The following is a 19,335-nucleotide window of genomic DNA, read 5'->3' on the forward strand; positions in this document are numbered from 1 at the left end:
TAATCTTTGCAAGCAGGAAGTGAAGAAATGGAGAAAAGTGAAGAATGGAAGTGAAGTATTATTAAATGTAAGGGTGGTGGAGTATCAAGTCTCTCTTCATCTCCTCAGGTTTTTTTTTTATGTCTCTGATCCTGTAATATTTGCTTTATATTATTAGTTACAGCAAATTGGGGGAAAAAAAGGTGGTTTTGAGGTCACGGCAACCTTGACCCATACATTCTGGTCAGGTCATCCTTGGGTCCTACGTAAGTGCATGTTTGCACCAAATTTGAAGAAATTCCTTCAAGGATTTCCAGAAACACGTTAATAACAACGGGACTGACATGCTAACCTCACACATCGGGGCCTGAGGCCACGTCTGGTACTGGTCATCGTCTATCTGCTATCGTCTCAACGGCTCATCTTTCAGCTCGGTCCTCTTCAATTACTGTTTTTTTTTTAAGTTGTACTGGTGTGGGTTAGTCTCAATCAACTTGAACCAATCTTCATTTTTAAAGCACTTTGATTTGTATGGTACTGATATAACTTTGATTGATGGTTGCGTGGGTGCCGCGGCATCCACACGTTCAGCCTCTGGGTTTGTTGACAGAGGAAGGATGAGGTAAGATCAGACTTGAGCTACTCAAAACATGGATTGAAATCAAAATGATAATCATTAAGAGAAATAAATCATGATTAAAAAGGCATCAACATTCTTTCATCACGTCTGCTATTAAACTGACAAAGCAACCCCCGCAGGTAAAATATACATCCATTCATCTGCAAGCGGCTCCTGCTCACAGCTCTGGGAAAAATAAGAACTCTCAGTTACTTTCTGTAATCCGATCAGCGCGCTGGATTTACTCCAGCAACAACAGATCAAGTACCCGATTGATCTATAACAAATTCTACATGAACATAGCGTGAGATTCACAGCTTGCCTCACAACAAACCAACCTCTGACTCATGTCAGATCTGTTTGATGCCTCCAAGCACCAGCGGGGAGGAGAAGAGGGATTCCTCCTCTCTGACTGCTGCACCTGCTCCTCACATGACTTCATGGTCTCGCATGTGCAGCTTCTACATGTGACATCATTTCACGGGACGGCTAGGCTGAAAATGCGTGGATTTATACCTCGGAATTCTTGCCATTGTATTATTTGACTCCCGAATGTCAGCTGCACTTCTGTGAGTAATTCTAATGACCCTTCAGCTCATGGCCGCTTTCTGACATGAAGACAACCGTTTTAAGACCTGGTAAACAGGAAAACAGGGCCACCCAGGGACTTTAAATAGGCTGATGACTCAAATGGTGCTTTGACTTCAGGCACTATCACTGCCATGTCGCGAGCTCCGCTGTCTACCAGGGCTGGGGTCAACTGGAACATCTTAGTGTTAATAACCATTTTGGCTCCCCGGGTCAGGACAGGACAGAGCAGACGGTAGCACCAAACACTTTAGGGATAAACTGTTGCAGAGACGAATCCAAGAAAAGAACAGAGCAGGCAGATTCCTGACAAGACGAAGCTTAAGGGGGAGGTCAACACAACATGAATAATTCATCTGGAAGGTCGAACAACATTATGTAGATTTCAGACACGGAACGACAAGGACAGAGAGGATGGGAAAAGACATTAGTGCAAGAGGGGGAGTCTATGAGGGGGGACCAATACATAGATGTTTACAGTGTATACAAGATACCAAAGGCAACAGCAGCCCCCATGCAACAAGACAATTCAGAGCGTTCTCGTTCTGTCGCCTGAAGTGGACGAGTCGGGTGGAGTTACAGCCTGAAAAACATGGAAAAGAAATGATGTGGAACAGTTTAACTCCACCCGCCTGGAACACCTCTGGCTTTTAAACAAACATCCCCAAACTGTTGGCCTCTTCTCAGAAACACATATAAGGCTTCAGGTAGAAAAAGAATAACAGCGGGAGCAAACAGGAGGCGGAGGCCCTGCAACCTAGTGCGAATTCTCTCACCAGCCATCAGCAAGCAGGATGTCTTCCTGTATCCTACTTCCTGCCTGGTTTCAAGTGTTCACGTGCGGAAAAAACAAACCAAAATGCCTGCTGCTGAGTGTGAACGGTCAGACAGGCCTCCGCCTCGTGTGTGTTCCCTGTGTAATAGTTATAGAAACAGCAACAACAAAAACAAAACAACAACAACAACAAAATCTCTGGCTACACTTCCCAGCAGCCTCTGCAGTTTAGGATGTTCTAAAGGAAAGGGAGAAGGAGCAACAGGTGGCAGACAGCGATCAAGTTTACGTTCTTCGCCAATCATCGGCATTGTTTTGCCTGTTAGCAGGATGACTTGAAGAGCTACGAGCTGTGCTGGTGCCCTCAAACATACACACAGACTCTTGGATGGTGCTGCTCCCTCACTGTTGCTACGAGTATTAGCATTATTAGTTTTATTAGGATTGTATCAGGGTTAGTAGTATAGGCAATGTACTTGCATTAGTTTCAGTATTAGCCCACTAATATTATTGTATTAAAATAAGTATAGGAGTATTATGTTTGTTACGGTTGAATATATTTATTATAGTAGTAAACACATTCCAACAGATTTGACATGTCGTTGTCGTCAGTCTGTATCCAAGTCTACCTTTCCTTTCGCTTTCCTTTGTCCTTCTCTGCCTGTCTCTCTTTCGACCAAGCTGCACGAGGCAGATGGCCACTCACGCAGAGCTCTGGTCAACAGTTTTTCGTCGCTGCTGCCGCAAGCTGCTTGCTGATGGGGAATTGTTGGGTCTTTGTTAAGGAAATCAATTTAGAGAGTGAAGTTCTCGCACTGCTCTATTAGTAAAGCGTCACGAGATAACTTTTATTTGATGCTGTATAAACAAAACTGATTTGACCTCCGTTATTTGTTGATGATCATCCATCCAAATAAATACAAGTCCATATTTAATGTGAACATGTATGAATCTCTTTTGATGTTGAGGAATTTACATTGAAAAGGTCGGAGTGCAATTCATTCCACATTTGTACTCAGATGCAGCTACTGATGTGTGACAATTATGGAAGCGCGGAGGCAAGTCTATCTGGATCATTATGGAAAACATCTCGGTGTGTTCCTGCTCGGCTACGGCTGAATCCTGCCCAGGAGCGAGCCCGGAACGGCAGGCTGAGAGATAAACGTGATTTATTGTAAACAAACACATAAAATGAAAGCATGCTAGCTACATGTCCCTTCCAGTCACTGAGCACGTTAAACAAGACATATGGCAGTATGTAGCGTTAAGGCCAAACGTGGGCTGAGTCTCATGAGTGTTTCTTAAACCCTTGGTGATTTTTCTCCTGCTGAGAAGTTAAAGAGGCTTGAGAAGAAATTGCTGACTGTGTTTTTTTTTGTGTATCTGTAGTATAAAACACATCAAATGCAACAGAGCATTTCACTGTTCATTGTTAATCTTTAATGCTCTGGGAGTACAAATTGGCTGCTGTTGGCCGATTTGGAAGAATCCAATGTGTTTGTGCCAAGGTCAGAAAAAAAAATCAATCACTCCCACCGGAGGAAATTAATCTAAACTGGATGATGCATTTAGTGGTAATTTGACAGACCAGTGATGGGAACGGTTCCTATTATTTCTCTAAAGTAAAGCAGACAATTGAAATGATCTCATTATGCATACTCACTATTATCAGACCAATAATTGTGTGTATGAATATTACATGAAGCACCAATTTTATCAAAGAGGATGTGGACAGTGTTAAGTATTTGCTCACAGGCACAGGGGGGTCATTACAGCTAATCCCGATTTAATCTCTGTATTACACGTGAGACGGCTGCATCCCCGAGGTCTGACTGATGGTGAGGGCTCAGTTGATCACACACAGTCTGCACACTGCTGTCCAGAGAGGCTGGAGGGGGGTGGGGGTCGAGGGGTGGGGTCTAGGAACAAAACATCCCTTATTCAACCTGCATGCTGTCATTAGCTCCGCAAAAACACACACACACACACACACACACACACACACACACACACACACACACACACAGCCATGTGTGTTCGCACCACACGACTGTGAACGATCCATGGGAAAGGATTCGGATACAAAGAACAAGAATGCTACATCTTCATTATTAATCGAATCAATGCAGATTGTCCCCAGCTGTTTCGTGAGCATCGACTGCTCAGCAGAAAGGGCCGATAAGGTCAACTAATCAATCACACCACTGAGTCGCTGGGATTCAGGTAAAAATACATAACAACACCAAAACTGCAGACTGAGCAGAATAGCAAAAATGTGAACTCAGCTCACTCATCCTTAAAGGGGACCTTTCATGCTTTTCCATGTTTTCTGTCACATATGTTACCCTGTCAGATCTATTACAATTCTAAGATAACGAGGTACACACATGCAAAAGTTTTGTCTGCTCCCAGCCTGTTTGAGACTTTTTTTTGTCATTGTCGCATGACGGGGTCCTGGTACATACTGTTTATACTTGCATCGAAATGCACAGCTCCCTCCTTGACTTATAAACAGCCTATCATATCCTCAGAGGCGGCACGTGCTTTGAGCGACACGCCAATCATTTAACAGGTCGGATGCTCAATTGACATGGCGACGGGTGTAAACACACCCGAGAGTGTCTTACACAGCTGTCACAGGTCAATGTGGAAAATGGACGTGTCTGACAAAGCGTTGATGCTTTGGTTAGTCTCAGGCACATTAACACGTGGTAGGGTGGAGGAACAGGTCATGTTTGGGTTCTACACATGGGAGTCATATCTGGAGGTGAGAAAATTAATGCAGAAGCAGGATATAAACCAGCTTGTTTCAAAGGATGAAACACAGGGGTTGCAACTCTCAATCATATTAAACCACTCAAGTGGAGTTCCAGAATACTGAGCTGGAAATTAGCGTAACAGGTCCCCTTTAAAGGAGCACAAGTCCAATATTGAGTTCATAGCTTCTTTTTTTAATCATTCTTTCTGCTTCATATTTTTCTGTGTAAACTGAGTGCTCATTTGTTATTTCTAAGTCCCTCAATGTCCATCACCAGTTTCACCATATGTAGAGAAGAATCGTCCGACGAACAAGTGTAACTATTGGACACATGAATGTCACCCAGGTCGCGGTAACACTGACGTCCTGCAATGTAGGCAACTGGACTTGATTCAGTTTACCTGAAGGTGTTTCAGTTCTCATCTAAAAGGCTTCTTCAGTTCCCCTCAAGCCTCCAGTTGCTTACAGCACACCACTTGAGAGTTATCTGACTCCCACATTTTTAGATATCGCTTGCTCTGCATTTGGGTCTTAATATTCAATATAAAGCTATAAAATATACATGATGATAGGAATTAAAAATAAAGTACTCAACTCTTAAAGTGCATTAGTTTTCCTTGAAAATTACAATATGAGGCAAATCAAATTTGGACACTCACTTCTGACTTTAAGACAGTATTGAAAAGAAACGAACGAGACAGACAAGCCGGACAGAACTACAGATCACGACATAGATGGTTAGGACACAGACACATGAGGTGTTAGACACATCGGCCCTAATGTGTGGGCTACACAGACAAAACAGGTTATAAAGCGTAATAGTGAGGCCTGTTGAGTGCTGGTATATCACAGCAGGTTTTGACTCTCAGGGCCTAAATGAAAGTAATGTAATACAAATCCTCCTTGGCTTGGCTGCCAAACATTCACATCAGCATGCTATGTGGAGGGCATGGCCATCACAATCTATTCTGTCATTGGTCACTAGAATTTTGGTTACAAGGTGTAGTGATAGTACACGAGTATGGATATGAGGGGAAGCGCTCTTCGGTGTTATTATCCACACTTGACTCCTCCCACGCCAACTTTGATAAAACCTACAAACTCATAATAAAGCAGTCCACAATGGCTTGATCCACAACTCTTCAGCCACTAAAACAAGCCTCTACGACCGTTTAAATCCCTGCTCCTCGACCATCGATCTGAACCAGGACAACTTACAGTAGAGTCGCAGCTACATTAGGAGCTGAAACGTGCAGGCCTGCGGAGCCAGTATTTGAAACCACGAGCTGGTGAGGGTTCATCGGGATTCCTAATCATTTGATGTCGTTGCTGTCCTCCCCACCTGTTGTTGCGACTGGATGTGTGGCAATTGCCGCCGCTGGTCTGGCACTGCCCGGTCATTTGCTCCAGCAGCTGGGCCAGGCGGGAACAGCCGCTCTGCCCATGTTGGTAGCAGCACAAGGACTCCATACAGCTGAGGGTCTGCGCCTGGGGGGCTGATAGAGACTAGAGGAAGGCAGAGGATGGTGGAAGAGGAGCGCAAAAGCAAGGTGAGGTAAAATGTTAGAGAGTGGAGCAGGTAGGGTGAGTCAGAGAAAACAGGAGTACATAAGGACAAAAAGCAGGAGAGGAAAGAGGAAGAAATGAGTGGAAAAAGAGAAGAAATGATTACCAACACGATACAAGTTCACTGTCACATTCGGAGGGTGGTAGAGGATGACAAATTGCATGCTGTCACAGAAAAAATAATGTATGGGAAGAACATTCACAACATGCTCTTGGGGAATCGAAATGACACAAATTAATATGAAACTCAGAAAACCTGTGAACAAAGATCAACATGACAAAAGAAAACCGAAAGTTTAGGGTAACTTTACGTTACCAGACGTCCCTCCACTGCCCTGTGTCAGGACAGCAGAAACAGCTGCTTTTGTAGAAAACCTGCTGCGGCTTGTTTGAGTTTCTGTAGACCAATCATAGTTGTCATGGGCAGTGCTAAGACCAGGACATAGTGGCCTCTTTTCATGCTGGAACCCTCCCAAACAAGACCAGTACACAAAAACAAAACAAAACACACTATCGTCTGGTTTTTGTCTTGGGAGGCATGGACGCATCCACCTCTGACAGTGACCTCAGACAACACCTGGGCAGACACGCCCTTATCTGGAGCCATGCTGGTACACAAACACTGTAAACACACCTGATACACTGTGTAATCCTGCTAAACCTGATACACTGGGGCTACACCTTATTCACATAGTGTCTACAGCCTACAGATGACACAGTTATGTTATTGATGCATGATTACCAATACTGCTTCTACTAATCTATGAAATGAAACTGGACTTGTACCTTAGAATTCCCTGGTTGTTTCCAGAGGCTTTAAACCAAGTTTAATGGTCAGAATGTGCTTGTCCCTCTTTACCCCTATAATTGAATCAAGCATTTGCGGTATTTCCCTGCAGGTGGCCAGTGTTTAATATTATGCTATGACTTTTACAGGTCAAGAGGAGCTGTGGCCCTGGTGCCTGTAAAGCCTGGTGGGAGCAAGTCTGTCATAGCTTTGATTGATCACCCAGGATCCAATCCATAAACTGCAGCATAAACCAGCCATGAGCCGAGGACAGCGGCTCCGATTCATACCAAGCTCCTTCCCCATGTAGAAAAGGGTTCTGTTTAATTTAGGACCGGTCCAATCCAGTAATGGCGCTGAGAGCTGATACTGAAATAACACACTCATCAACTATCTGACTGACATCACTGGCCTGTGTGTAAATCAAATCGGTGGACGCTGCAACAAGACAGAGCTGTCTCTGGCTTGTTTTCAACTGTAAGTTTCACATTTGCAGCCAACAATGTGCTTATTACTGTAGCACTCATTAAATTCTCCTTTTAACGATGAACTCATGTACGGAAAACCTTGTCCGGGTTTTACACCAAGTTTACACATAACATCACATCAATTTGTTTACTTCACCTGCAGCACCCACAAATTGCTTTAGAATAAATTTCAACTGAATATACGTTTGCATCTGTATTATCAAAGATTACATGTAGTGATAAGTACACCAGAAATGTGACTAAACAGAATTTGACACATGACGGATGCTTTGGCAGCAAAAGCTGAATGCAGCTGTTGCCTAGACACCAGTGGGATCAGGTGGCTCTGTTTATTAGTCAGCACCAAACAGGAAGTGTTTGATGGAAAGGAGAGAGTGAAGAGCAGAGAGACAAAAATGCCTATGCACTGAGAGTGTGAGGTATCAGCATCATGTGCTAGTCTTCTCTACAGCATTACAGGATCCAGAAAAATGACCTTGAATAAAGCGAATCACAAAGATTTCACCGTATCTCTGTTCCACTGAAATTTGAGCTTTGACTGTAAAAGCATCCTAAAACAAAACACCAAGGCGCTTTGTCACAGCTCCAGAATCAGTCTAAGCAATTCTAAAATGTGTTTTTTTTTGTGTGTTTTTTTTTTTTAAATTTTTGGTCAATCACTTGCTAAACTTTCATACCAAAGAGGGGAGATCAGCTCCTCTGATGTGGCTGAATGTGTAACTCATATATTCCATTGCTTTGGCTCGTGATGCTGCCTGTGTTTAATTTCTCTGCAGCAGAAACAGGAGACGCCCCTTGCAGGAAACCAGGCTCCTGTTTCTTGGCTGGGAACAGCAAATCATAGACAGGACTGAACTGCATTATGCATTATTCTGACAGTTGAGTGTCCCACAGGCAACAAATGCACAGTTTGTACCTCCTCTATCAGATCACATGGCCTTTTTCCTTTGTAACTGTCGATGAACTACAATGCTCCAGCTCCACTTCAACCTCTTGAAAACTCAAGGAAAATTTGGGGTTTTGGAATGTGACCTTTCCAAAAACACAAATGGACCAAAGCAGAGGAGACACCAACTCCAGCCAAACCACAACCACGCTCAAGGACGCTGATGTAGCTTGGACTTGTGTTTATTTGTTGGTGACATCTCCCTGGAGCATCTATGTTGCAATGACCACATGGTTGATAAAAACTAGGGTTTTCATTTCCTCCGAAATGATTGATTTAGCTTGGCCTTACCCACCACGCCATTACGTTAATCCATACAGCAGCAATCAGTCATCAAGTGTAGCTGAACCAGTCACTGGGCTTGTAAATCAGCAGCAATGGTAGACATATTGGAGACAAAGCAATTTATATTTTGAGTCATATAAGACTTAAAAGTGTTCTCCAAAACCATAAATTGCAGAGATGATTGAGTGCCAACCGAGTTGGCCATGTCACTAAAACATTTTTTAAGTGCTTCAGTGACACAAGCGTAACTGTCATTTGGAACATTAACTGTTTTTAGTTCCGGAGAGGCAGCAGCTACATGATACACCAAATAAAACCAGGCCAAACCGCATGATTAATGGCCCTGGTAAACTGCAGTTTTCTGAGAATGAACAGCAGGATTGAAGTCTTTTCATAAACTGCCCAAGGCCTCTGTGACAGCTACATAAGTGACATCATCTGCTGGTAGAGTCACTGTAATAGCTTAGGAGTTCAGCTTAAATTCACATTTTTTGCCCTTTTTGGCTGCTGCAATACAATATTTTGCACAACTAAGAGTAAATATCAGTTCTGGTTGCTGTCTGCAAGAGGAGATGTAATAACCTCATTTGTAGTTTTAAATGTGGTGCACACAATACATGCAATCTATTTAGAAGTCAAAGGTGGATTATCAAGGGAACAGAAACCAAACAAAAGGGATTTTTAAAACACGAGATGTCAAACACTTACAAGCAGGCAACAATCGATCATTCAGACTTTAATATTCAACACTGCTGAGTATGGTGGGAGCACATGGTTGAAGGAAAACACACTGAAGATGACAATGTCAGCATGCCAACAGCATTCTCTCTTTCTCTAAGCTCAGATGTGCCCAATAATAGTGAGGGGGTGAATTGGGACTCAGTTAGGGAAAGACCGGATCAACCATGAGTAGGTAGAGGAGGACAGGCTCGGTCACAGATAGGTGGAGTGGTGGGGAGGGATGGGATGAGGTCATTCATATTAGTAGAGAGGTTAACAGACAGACATACAGGGAGCATATGAAATAAAAGTGCAGCTGTAGGACAGACAGCCATAGGGCGGATGACTGAAGGTTGCAGTTGATGCTCCTTGACGTATGGGGTTGACTGCAGCCTTTTGGGGGGTGCACACAAGGTTGGTTGATACTCAGGGAGAGCCGTAATGCTGGGGCAGTCACAGTACAAGGAGGAGAGTAAAGAATGGTACTACCTAGGGGAGCAGGGGTCTGGGCCGGGGGCAGCAGGGGGAGGATAAGCAGCTAGCAGGTGCCAATTGTCCTCCCCTGGGCTCCGCTGGGCTTTAACAGAGTCATATTCTGGCCCGACTGAACCTTCACCCTCTTCCATCTGAAGGACACAAGATGCTTACAGTGAGCCCTGCTGGCTGGGTCCAAATCAGTCACCCAGGTAGACTGTCGGTAGGTCAGACACCCAAACAGCAGCCAACAAGTCAAACCAGCTTGTTTACTAACCAGTATGCACATTAGTCAGTGAGTCTCCTATCCAAGGCACATTTCTGACGACCCAAGAGACTGATTCTGGTGACAGAATGAGAGCTACTAGTTTTCTAGTACAGCAGAAGTAGCTTAAAGTGATACTTCCCCAAAAGTGTATTTAGCCTTTCAAGTGCTCACAAATAGAAGCGTTGAGCTCACATAGATGGTTTTTACTCATTCGTGGTAGTGAGAGCTTGAAAGAAAAAAATACACTTTGTGGACGAAGTATCGCCTGAAGGTTCTGTTTAAAGAACGGACATCAAATTTTACATTACTGATGTTTTCCAGTACTTTTGCATTTTAAACAGATCTGTAATAATCTCATAGCTCTGGCATGACTTGACAAACATTTTTAGAATTACTGAACATACTGAAGGTTAAAGTAGTCAGTTAGTAAGCAAGTCCAGGCTGCGCTACAGGGGAGAGTTAGAGAAATTGCTGACCCTCCACCTACAGTGTGCCTTCATGTATTTTGCATACTGGGACCAAATCAATGTTGGTACCATGAAAAAAAACAAAAAAACAAAAAACTTCACCAGTGACATCAACTGTTGCATCCAAAAAACAGAACTGATTGTCTACATGTGTTCTGAGGTAAGTAAGACCATCTTCCTCCAGATATTTGCAAGAAAACAACGGTGCCTCTGTAGGCTTCTCCCTCACTTTAAGTGGGAATGTCAGATATTCGTGAAATTTTTGCTTGATTCAGTTTCCTCCAAACATCTTAGTTGAGTTCCTTGGGTCACTGAATGGGGGCTTTAATTTCCAACTAAATGAAGTCAGCTGAATTCAATGGCAAGAAACTATGAAACGGATGTAAAACAGAAGGACAAATAAGCAGTAGGAAGCTGCAGGCATTAAAAAAAATGTCTTAAGGGAAAATGACTCTTCTCGCACAGATTAGAGCAAATCTATTAGCATCCAAACCAATTAACCTGCTGCTGAGTCTATCTGACGTACAGGGATACAAACAACAGAAAACCCAGGAGAGCTCTCTGATTACCTCCCTCTAATCTAATAAGGAAAAAAGGCACTGGAACGTACTCGCATCTCTACAACAAATAAGAATAAATTGCATTATACAGAAAATCAACTTTTATACACCCTAAAAGTAACCTATATGGTTTCCAATAATTCAAACCACAAAAGAATCTCAATTTGAATAAATTACTTCATGCTTCTTCTCTCACTACAATGCAAAGGTTGTTTATTATCAATTCACATTCTGAATTTTCCCTTTATTCAGTTTGTTGGATGGGATTTCTTCTGGGCACACCGAGCTAAAACTACTGCAATCTCACAGCCCTGCAGTAAATCCTCTCTTTGAAATACAGCATTTATTCAACTTGATGGTCATTTGGAGGTTATAGTTTGTTAAAGGACTCGAATCAACTCTGAATATGAAATATAACTGCCTCCATAACTCCCATTAAATTAAAACCTTTAAAAAATTTTCTACAAAAACTGTACATTAACCTTTGTTTAAGGTAGGATTCCTGCATTTATTGTTGGAGGGCAGTTTGACTGTGTTAGATTTCGTGATGTATGCACACACTCCGTGAATAAATTAACCTTCATATGACTTCAGTTTTACACAAAGCTCTCTAAGATCAGGATATCTGGGGGATTAAAAGAGTTCATGCTAAGGCCTCGCACTTCACTTACAGGATGTTTATATTGACATCTGCTACATGACAGCACAGGACCTTCAAATCATTTATCTACAATAGCAGCGGTAATAACACAGCTGTCTCCTCATGCTCCTCGGAGGACAGCGCCATGCTGCTGTAGAAGATGACCCCGACCAGTCCACGAGTCAGTCATGCAGCTGCAGTGTCAGTCGCTGCTTCAGCTGAAATCATGCAAGTGGACAACCTGGACACGACGAGCGCGCTCCTAAACCATTCTGAGGGTGGTGCGTGGTCAAATGATGGCCCATGCTAGGGATCAAGGGGGCAATTTAATGGGCTGGACCATGCGACTAGCTGACATGTCCTTTGGGCACATGTGACATGCCAGGCTCAGTTCATACAAGATGACCGGTGGTCAGCAGGCAGGGCCGACCATCTGCTCTGATTTAGGATTAATGCAGATGCGCAAAGTCACAGTCAGAACGGTGCTGCTTTGTTTATGATTCCCAGAACTGGGGTGGAAAGAAACAAACTTCAGGGACAAAGTGACTCCCAAGCTTCATTAATCCACTCACTCATTCATCGGTGTCTTCATGCAGTGGGGAGGGTAATGATGGGGCCATGCAAAAGCAGGCAGGAGTGGAAAAGGTCTCAGAACATATGCTTTCTGTCAGCCCCTCACTAAAATACAAGCCATGCAGTGGCTGTGATGCTTGATGGCACATTCTTCTGCATTACCCCACAAGGCCCAACGAATATTTATGTTCCCCTATCCCAACCACGGAGAATGCTGGTTGACTTGTCCAGGGCATGCAGTGACAGAAATCACACCAAAAACTCCCTGGACCAACACTACCAGCACTCCAACACAGCCAGTGTTGGCGCCAGGAGGAGCTACACTTAGACCTGAGAAACAACTTTTCAGTCTTGATTTAACATTTGTAAACAGGAGGTCTTGTTCCATAAAGCAATGTTCCTACTTAGAGACTGTCCACAGTGTATAATTCCTTTGGTGACAGTCTAGACACTATCTCTCCATACACATGTCAAAGCATTGTTTCTTGTTTGTTTTTGTTTTTTAACATAACTCTGATTTATGCTTAAGTGATTCTAGGAGTGAATCAAAAACTCATATGACCGGATGAACTTACATGTTTTACCATGAATTAATGTTTCTATCAGAAAACACTAGAACAGGTCTGTTTATACAACCGTCTAAATATACATAAAACACATGAGTTACAGCTCACGATCATTTTAGTGAATGAGCCTTCTACATATTATTCTGATAACTGACAAGACAAGGAGAAATATTTGGTAAATAATGCCAAAGACAAAAGGTAGTTCTTAGAGTGAACCATTAATTGGTTTTGCAGTATTTAAAAATGTCACTGTTTTTAATACAGCATTATTTTTCATGAGTATTTTCTTGAAAACAAGTTCTCTAACTTATACTGTTTAACACAGGACACCTGCTTGCACCAGGATTTGGTGTGCAGGTTACGATGGGCATAACTTAAAGGACTCTGCACTTAACATGTCAGGAAAAGCCTGTGTTGATTATCTAGTAATGAGAATGTTCAGATGTGTGACAAAACTACTACTGTATATAGAAAGATTGCTTTACACTAAAGCCCTCCTGGGATATTATTGGTTTTCTGTTTTGTTCTGAAATTGTACTTCAAAACTTTGAAACGGTCTGATCGCTTCTACCTAATTTTGCCCAGCTGGCTCTTGGCTCGGGAAAGAGGCTGCAGCGCGATGAAGTCGTCACCTATCACCACACGGTTGGAATACATCTACGGCAGGATTGGAGGGAGAGCACAGACAGACACACTGAGGTTAGACATCAAGCATAATGTCCACTCTTACAATCACACACACATACAGAGAAAGACAAAACAGGACAAGGTTAGAGCAGAAAAACATATGACTGGAAACAATATTTGCATTTTGGTCCGAAACAAGAGATCGAGAGAAGACGAGAAAGTTGTGAAAGGAGGACGGTACAAACGAAGAAACAGTCTCCTGCTGGACACGCTGGAGTTCTGCAGATTAGTGACCATGCACAATGTCATGTGCTCTGGGTGTGTGTGCATGCATGTGTTTGTGCACACTAAGTAAAATAAAGTTGTGCATTTTGTGTGTGTTTGCGCAATAGGATAACATGCCTTTACTGTAAAAATGAAATTAATGCACAATTCTGATCAAAATCCCAGAACATTTTCTTAAAAGGTCAATTTCTATTTGTTTTCCATCAGCTCTTGTATTATAGAATCCCATCATTTCCACATTGTTGGGTGTAAGTATTAAATCTCGAGTGCAGAGTACATTTGAAGCACTGGCATGTGCCTGGTTCGAATAAGATATTCAACCCATTCTCACATAAAACACCAAAACTTATTTTGAGACATGCTTTTAGCAGTTAAATAAAATTGGTTCCAATAGCATACAGCTTTGATGGATCTTCAGTTGCTCCAACTGATGCAATTAAAAAAACAACAACAACAACAAAAACTACAATCTGCACGGAGCCTGACAGAGATCTTCAACAATTTGAGTATAGTTTGTTCTCTGTGCTACTTTGCCTCCCATCTCCCTGCTTGTGCCATTAAAACCTCATAAACTCACAATTTCACCTTGAAAATAAGGGAATCTTGGCAGAAGCTCCAGGCCACAACAAGATCAATATGTATAAATAATGTCACCAAAAGGCCAAAGGAAACCAAAAGAAAGAGAGACATATTTTGTATTGCCAATTTCCCCACTGAGGGACAAATAAAGGTTCATCTTATCTTATTGTTTGGCTTCACGATGGAATTTGCTGTTTGCCAAAGCAGAATTCATTCCCCATTGAAACGGAAGGTTCACATACAGCCAGTCAAAACAATGATCAATAAATCAGGGCCGTCACCATTCTATCACAGGCAGTTGGGTAAAATGACAGACAGACAGCAGCCTGCAACATAAGAGCTCCAAAAAAACCACCAAGAGTTGCTTTCCTGCTCAAATCTTCCAGTATAACTGTAAAAATGTCTTATTTAGACCTTTGTTTACTGAGTGTTTGCACAGTCAATCTGCAGGTTACAGAGCGCATTCATCGAAACACTTGAATCAATGGAGACAGTGGTGTGGTTCTTACTCTTCCATGCCACTGCTAACAACACACAGCGTGACCACGACATGTAGCTACTGCTCAAGACTGTTCAATTGTCAGCAGCTGTCAATCAAACACAGCCATCTATATACCCACGTAGTCCAACATGTCGTACTCTGAAAATCACACCCACAGGAGGAGAACAATTAACACAACATTATACATCAGAGGGCTGAACCCACTTGAATGGTGCAGGCTTAAAATGCTAGTATGAAACTGGAAACACTGGATTTCACTATGTCATGAGATCATTATCGTTAGTTGCTGTTGGGAGGCTAAATAGAAAGTTTTTACTTAACGGCAATTTAAGTACTGTAATTACCAAGAGTGAGTAAGTACAAAGGGGTAAATGCTGAACAAGCCTCCAGAGATCCAGGCCTTAAACAACCAATTCACCGTGAAAAAGCTCATCTTAAACTACCGAAGAACATCATCTGACCGAGACAACATTCCCCCTCCATCCTACCTGACTTTTCTGTGTGCTGGTGGGCTGGAGATGTCGGTAGAAAACCTTCTTCACTACATCAGGAAAGAGGCAAGTTATGACGATGATGATGATGGCGAACCAGGCCGAGCCGCTGGACAGCAGCTGCACAAAGACGAAGTACATGTCCTGGGTGTGGAGGAACGGCCTGGTGGGTGGTAAGAGAAGGGAAAGAGAATTTCTTATGCTTATTAGAGGTGAAAAACACAGACTATTTGGTTTGTCTGTAAATAACAGATGGATTTTAGGATATCACATAAGGTCCAGCACCATCAGAACAACTCCTACCAGCCTGTGAGTTGACTGGACAGGCTTAAGAGTTGTGGGATTGATTAGCCTCAGTGACAATGCTGACTTTTACAGGCAATTCTAATGCTGTTCTTACCAGATGATGCCTCCATAGAAGAGAGAGAAGATGAAATAGAAGGCAATCGAGCCCCACGTCACGAAATGGTTCATCCACGTCCAGAATTGAGTCTCTAATGCCAGCTGTCATTGGAGTGGAAGGGGGAGGAAAAGAAAGCCGGGTGTAAAATACTGATGCGAGGACAGGCTGGGAACCAATAAACTACAGTAATCCATGTCAGCGCTGTGAAAAAAGACCTTGAACCAATCAGTAATGAAAAATCACTTAATAGGCAATGGCATCATCCTCATACTTCACAACAACTGTATTTTATAAAAGGACATACAAATATCCCTGTTGACCTAAACAGGTCATCCAGCTTTTTAAACTTTTACACAAAGTATCCATCATCTTAAAGCTGGGGGTGGCAATCATATACGTCAAATCAATGTAGTGTTCCACCCCTACTACTCGATCACGCTGGTCAAATGAACTTGGCTTTAGGGAGAAAACCTGCTTGGCCACGGCACAGATCGCCCAGTGTGAATACATGCCTAAGCAGATACTTAAAATGCGTTAAAATACAACTGTATCAACCCCGTGTCTCACAACCGCCAACTTGAATGACCAGCATAACCAGCAGACTATTATAGTAATTCACCTTCAGTGTGACCGTGATGACCATGACGGTAAAGACCAGCGTTCCAAAGGTCCAGTTACCAAACATCTGCAAAACAGACAAACAACTGTTAGTCAAACTGACAACTGTATTATTACATGTGGCAATAAATCCGTGAAATTACTTTCATATGCATGGACCCAGATACAAGCTACATAAGAGTATGGGAATGATGTGTGGATGACCTGATTTTGATTCCTTGCAACCTGTTTCCTTCCTAATGTCACGAATGACCTAAAAATCAAGATGTTTTGCCTGCCTCTTCCACTCAGTCGTACCAGGCAGACGTGGGACAACTCAGGCATTTCAATTCAATTATGTGAGCAGGAAATCGATTCAGAGATTATGAATGCGTCTCAATTTCTTCCGAACAAAATGCACATGGACATTTATTTCATCCTTTTACCCCAATAAATCTGCTTCTTTTCAGCTTAATCTGGACTCTGCGTTTTTAAATATCGCTATTTATCTAATTGTGGTGGATGAATCAAATTTCAATAATTCAGGAGTCATACACCGAATTGTATAACTACTTGAGTGTAATTTTCATATTCCACCATAATGAATAATGGATGTTACTGTTACTCACTTAGAAAAATACAGATTATGTTGCTAGAATACATTAAAAAAACACAATATTTGAGTTAAGTGGAACTCTGGCAGACAGGGAGAAAGAGGTTAGCTCAGTAATAAAACAGATGCAGAGGAATTGGCCAACAAGTTGTGACTGTGGTCGCTCTATCACTTCTGACATGAAACACTCGACTTAAATAGTCTGAGAGCTGTGGGAGGCACTTCTTTCTTTGCCAACTAATTCAGGACCCTGTTGGACTCTGAGCACTGAAACTAATGGTGAGAGGAATAAGATATGTCTTACTACAGGAAGTAGACATTATTTCCAGGTCCATTAGGAACACTGTTCAAGTCCTACTTAATTTATAAAGCCAACCAAGTTTGTTCCTAAGTCCTTTAAAAAGTTTGTTTTGTTTCATTCCTTCAATTAATCATCAACCCACTTGCAACCTGGCACAGCTCTGGCACCTTATTCAGATTTTTCACTATCAAAATATGAGCTGGCCCATGTTCACCTATCTTACTTCAAATACCTCCCCGCTGAAACAAATCAACATGCACAAGGCAAGCATACATTTATTCCTCGTCTGCTCAATGTTTTATATGTTCTCATATATCTAAGAGTAAATTTACTTAATTTCCTATTGGTTGTAAAAGTCTGACAAGTTCAACCGAAACCCAAAGGGGAAATTAATAGAGTAAAAAAAAAGAAGTCCTGTTCTGCAACACCATCAATAACATTCATCATCCTCATAGTCCTCTAGTAAGAATAATCCCCCCATGGACATGCGTTCAACTGTTAGAGCAGACTCTTACCAGCTGCCTGTTAGCTCGCAAGATCTGAAGACATGCACAGCGTGAAGGCAGAAGGAAAAACAGTAATAAGATGGCGGCAAGATAGGAGAAAAAGATAAGCGAGAAGGGCAGAAATAGAAGAGAGTTCCTTCTGAGATACCAAAATCCAGACAAAGAGAAATATGGCAAAAATATGTAGGAGAAAGAGGATAAGGAAACAGGTTATGGCAAGAACTGGCGACAAGAAGAACATTGTAAGAAAAGGAAAATTAGTCCAACTACTATCAAACAAGTGAATCACAAACATGCTAGTAGAGTAGTTTAGTTAAAAAGACTGTATGTTGGTGAGACAGATAGAAAAGAGAATTTAAGGGAAAGAGTGACAAAAAGACATGCAGGCAACCAGCCACATTAGTCACAATAGGTTATCGTGACATGCGCACACACACACACACACACACACACACACACACACACTCACTCACTGTCTTGCATTTCTTCCTACCTATAGTAACATTCCTGCCATAAAGAAACATTGTCTTTGTGTAGTTTAGAATTTCCTCTCAGCAAAGCAGATTCTACTTCTGAGACTGAAGAAAATCCCACTCACCTGCCCATTCCCCATTAATGTGGTGTCCTCTCCCATCAGTATGTAAGACCCAAAGAAGAAGACAAATGCATGGCAGAAGCCCAACAGAGTCCAGTACAGGAAAGTCCGGAAGGACAGCAGAGAGTTCCTGCTGATGTCTCTGTGAGGTACAAACATGTTTGTTTCAAACAAACTGGATCAGTACACCATGAGTGCTCACGTTTCACAACGACTTAAAAAGAAACCTTGCTGAGTTTTGAACCGGCTTTGTATCATTACAGTATGGGTGGGTCAACTTTCCTTCATGCTGCCAGCATCAAAAGTTCTCTTTTAATGGTTAAAGTCCACCTGTCCACATGCTGTAAATCAAATCCAGTCATGCACAATGGACATCTGAGAATAAAAGTGCTTAGATATTAAAAGTGCAACAATACAGCAACCAGAGAGTGACCCAGTGCATCCTGGTTATTGTAGGTTTTCTAACTTTTGAGCAAAAGCGAGCACCTTAGCCCTCTTGTCTCTGATCATGTAACACCAATTTCTACAACTCCAAATAAAACAAACCATCTCCCACGCAGTGAAACACACTTAATCGATCATAACCAGAACTATATAGAAAAGATTTTAATTCAAATATTTGTCTTATTGATATATTTGATATGACTTCAAATGTTTCCTACAAGCAACCTCTACTCTCAGGAGCAGGTAAAAATAGCCCCTGTAGATAAACCCAACACAACTGCTCTGATGATATCTTTGTTTGTTCATTGTTGGTACACTGACATACAAAGTGTT

General features: G+C 42.2%; 1 protein-coding gene across 6 annotated transcripts in view; it reads right to left on the reverse strand.

Annotated features, from left to right (window-relative positions):
• atp11b (ATPase phospholipid transporting 11B) overlaps nt 1-19,335 on the reverse strand; it is a 53,500-nt gene that overhangs the window by 5,597 nt on the left and 28,568 nt on the right. For 2 of the 6 annotated variants that reach the window (XM_086225444.1, XM_086225449.1), the window contains 6 exons: nt 18,562-18,700; nt 17,973-17,996; nt 16,566-16,631; nt 15,944-16,047; nt 15,541-15,706; nt 6,062-6,225 (listed from right to left, as the gene is read on the reverse strand). In XM_086225444.1, coding sequence (XP_086081570.1) covers nt 6,062-6,225; nt 15,541-15,706; nt 15,944-16,047; nt 16,566-16,631; nt 17,973-17,996; nt 18,562-18,700 — 663 coding nt within the window. Of the gene's footprint in view, nt 1-6,061; nt 6,226-10,000; nt 10,138-13,630; nt 13,717-15,540; nt 15,707-15,943; nt 16,048-16,565; nt 16,632-17,972; nt 17,997-18,561; nt 18,701-19,335 lie in introns of those variants that run through there. The other 4 variants (XM_086225447.1, XM_086225450.1, XM_086225448.1 and 1 more) reach the window with 3 other exon arrangements.

Source organism: Aulostomus chinensis, chromosome 14 (assembly GCF_037954235.1).
Source record: "Aulostomus chinensis isolate RoL2024-O1b breed Wild chromosome 14, RoL_Achi_v1.0, whole genome shotgun sequence".
Taxonomy (NCBI): Eukaryota; Metazoa; Chordata; class Actinopteri; order Syngnathiformes; family Aulostomidae; genus Aulostomus; species Aulostomus chinensis.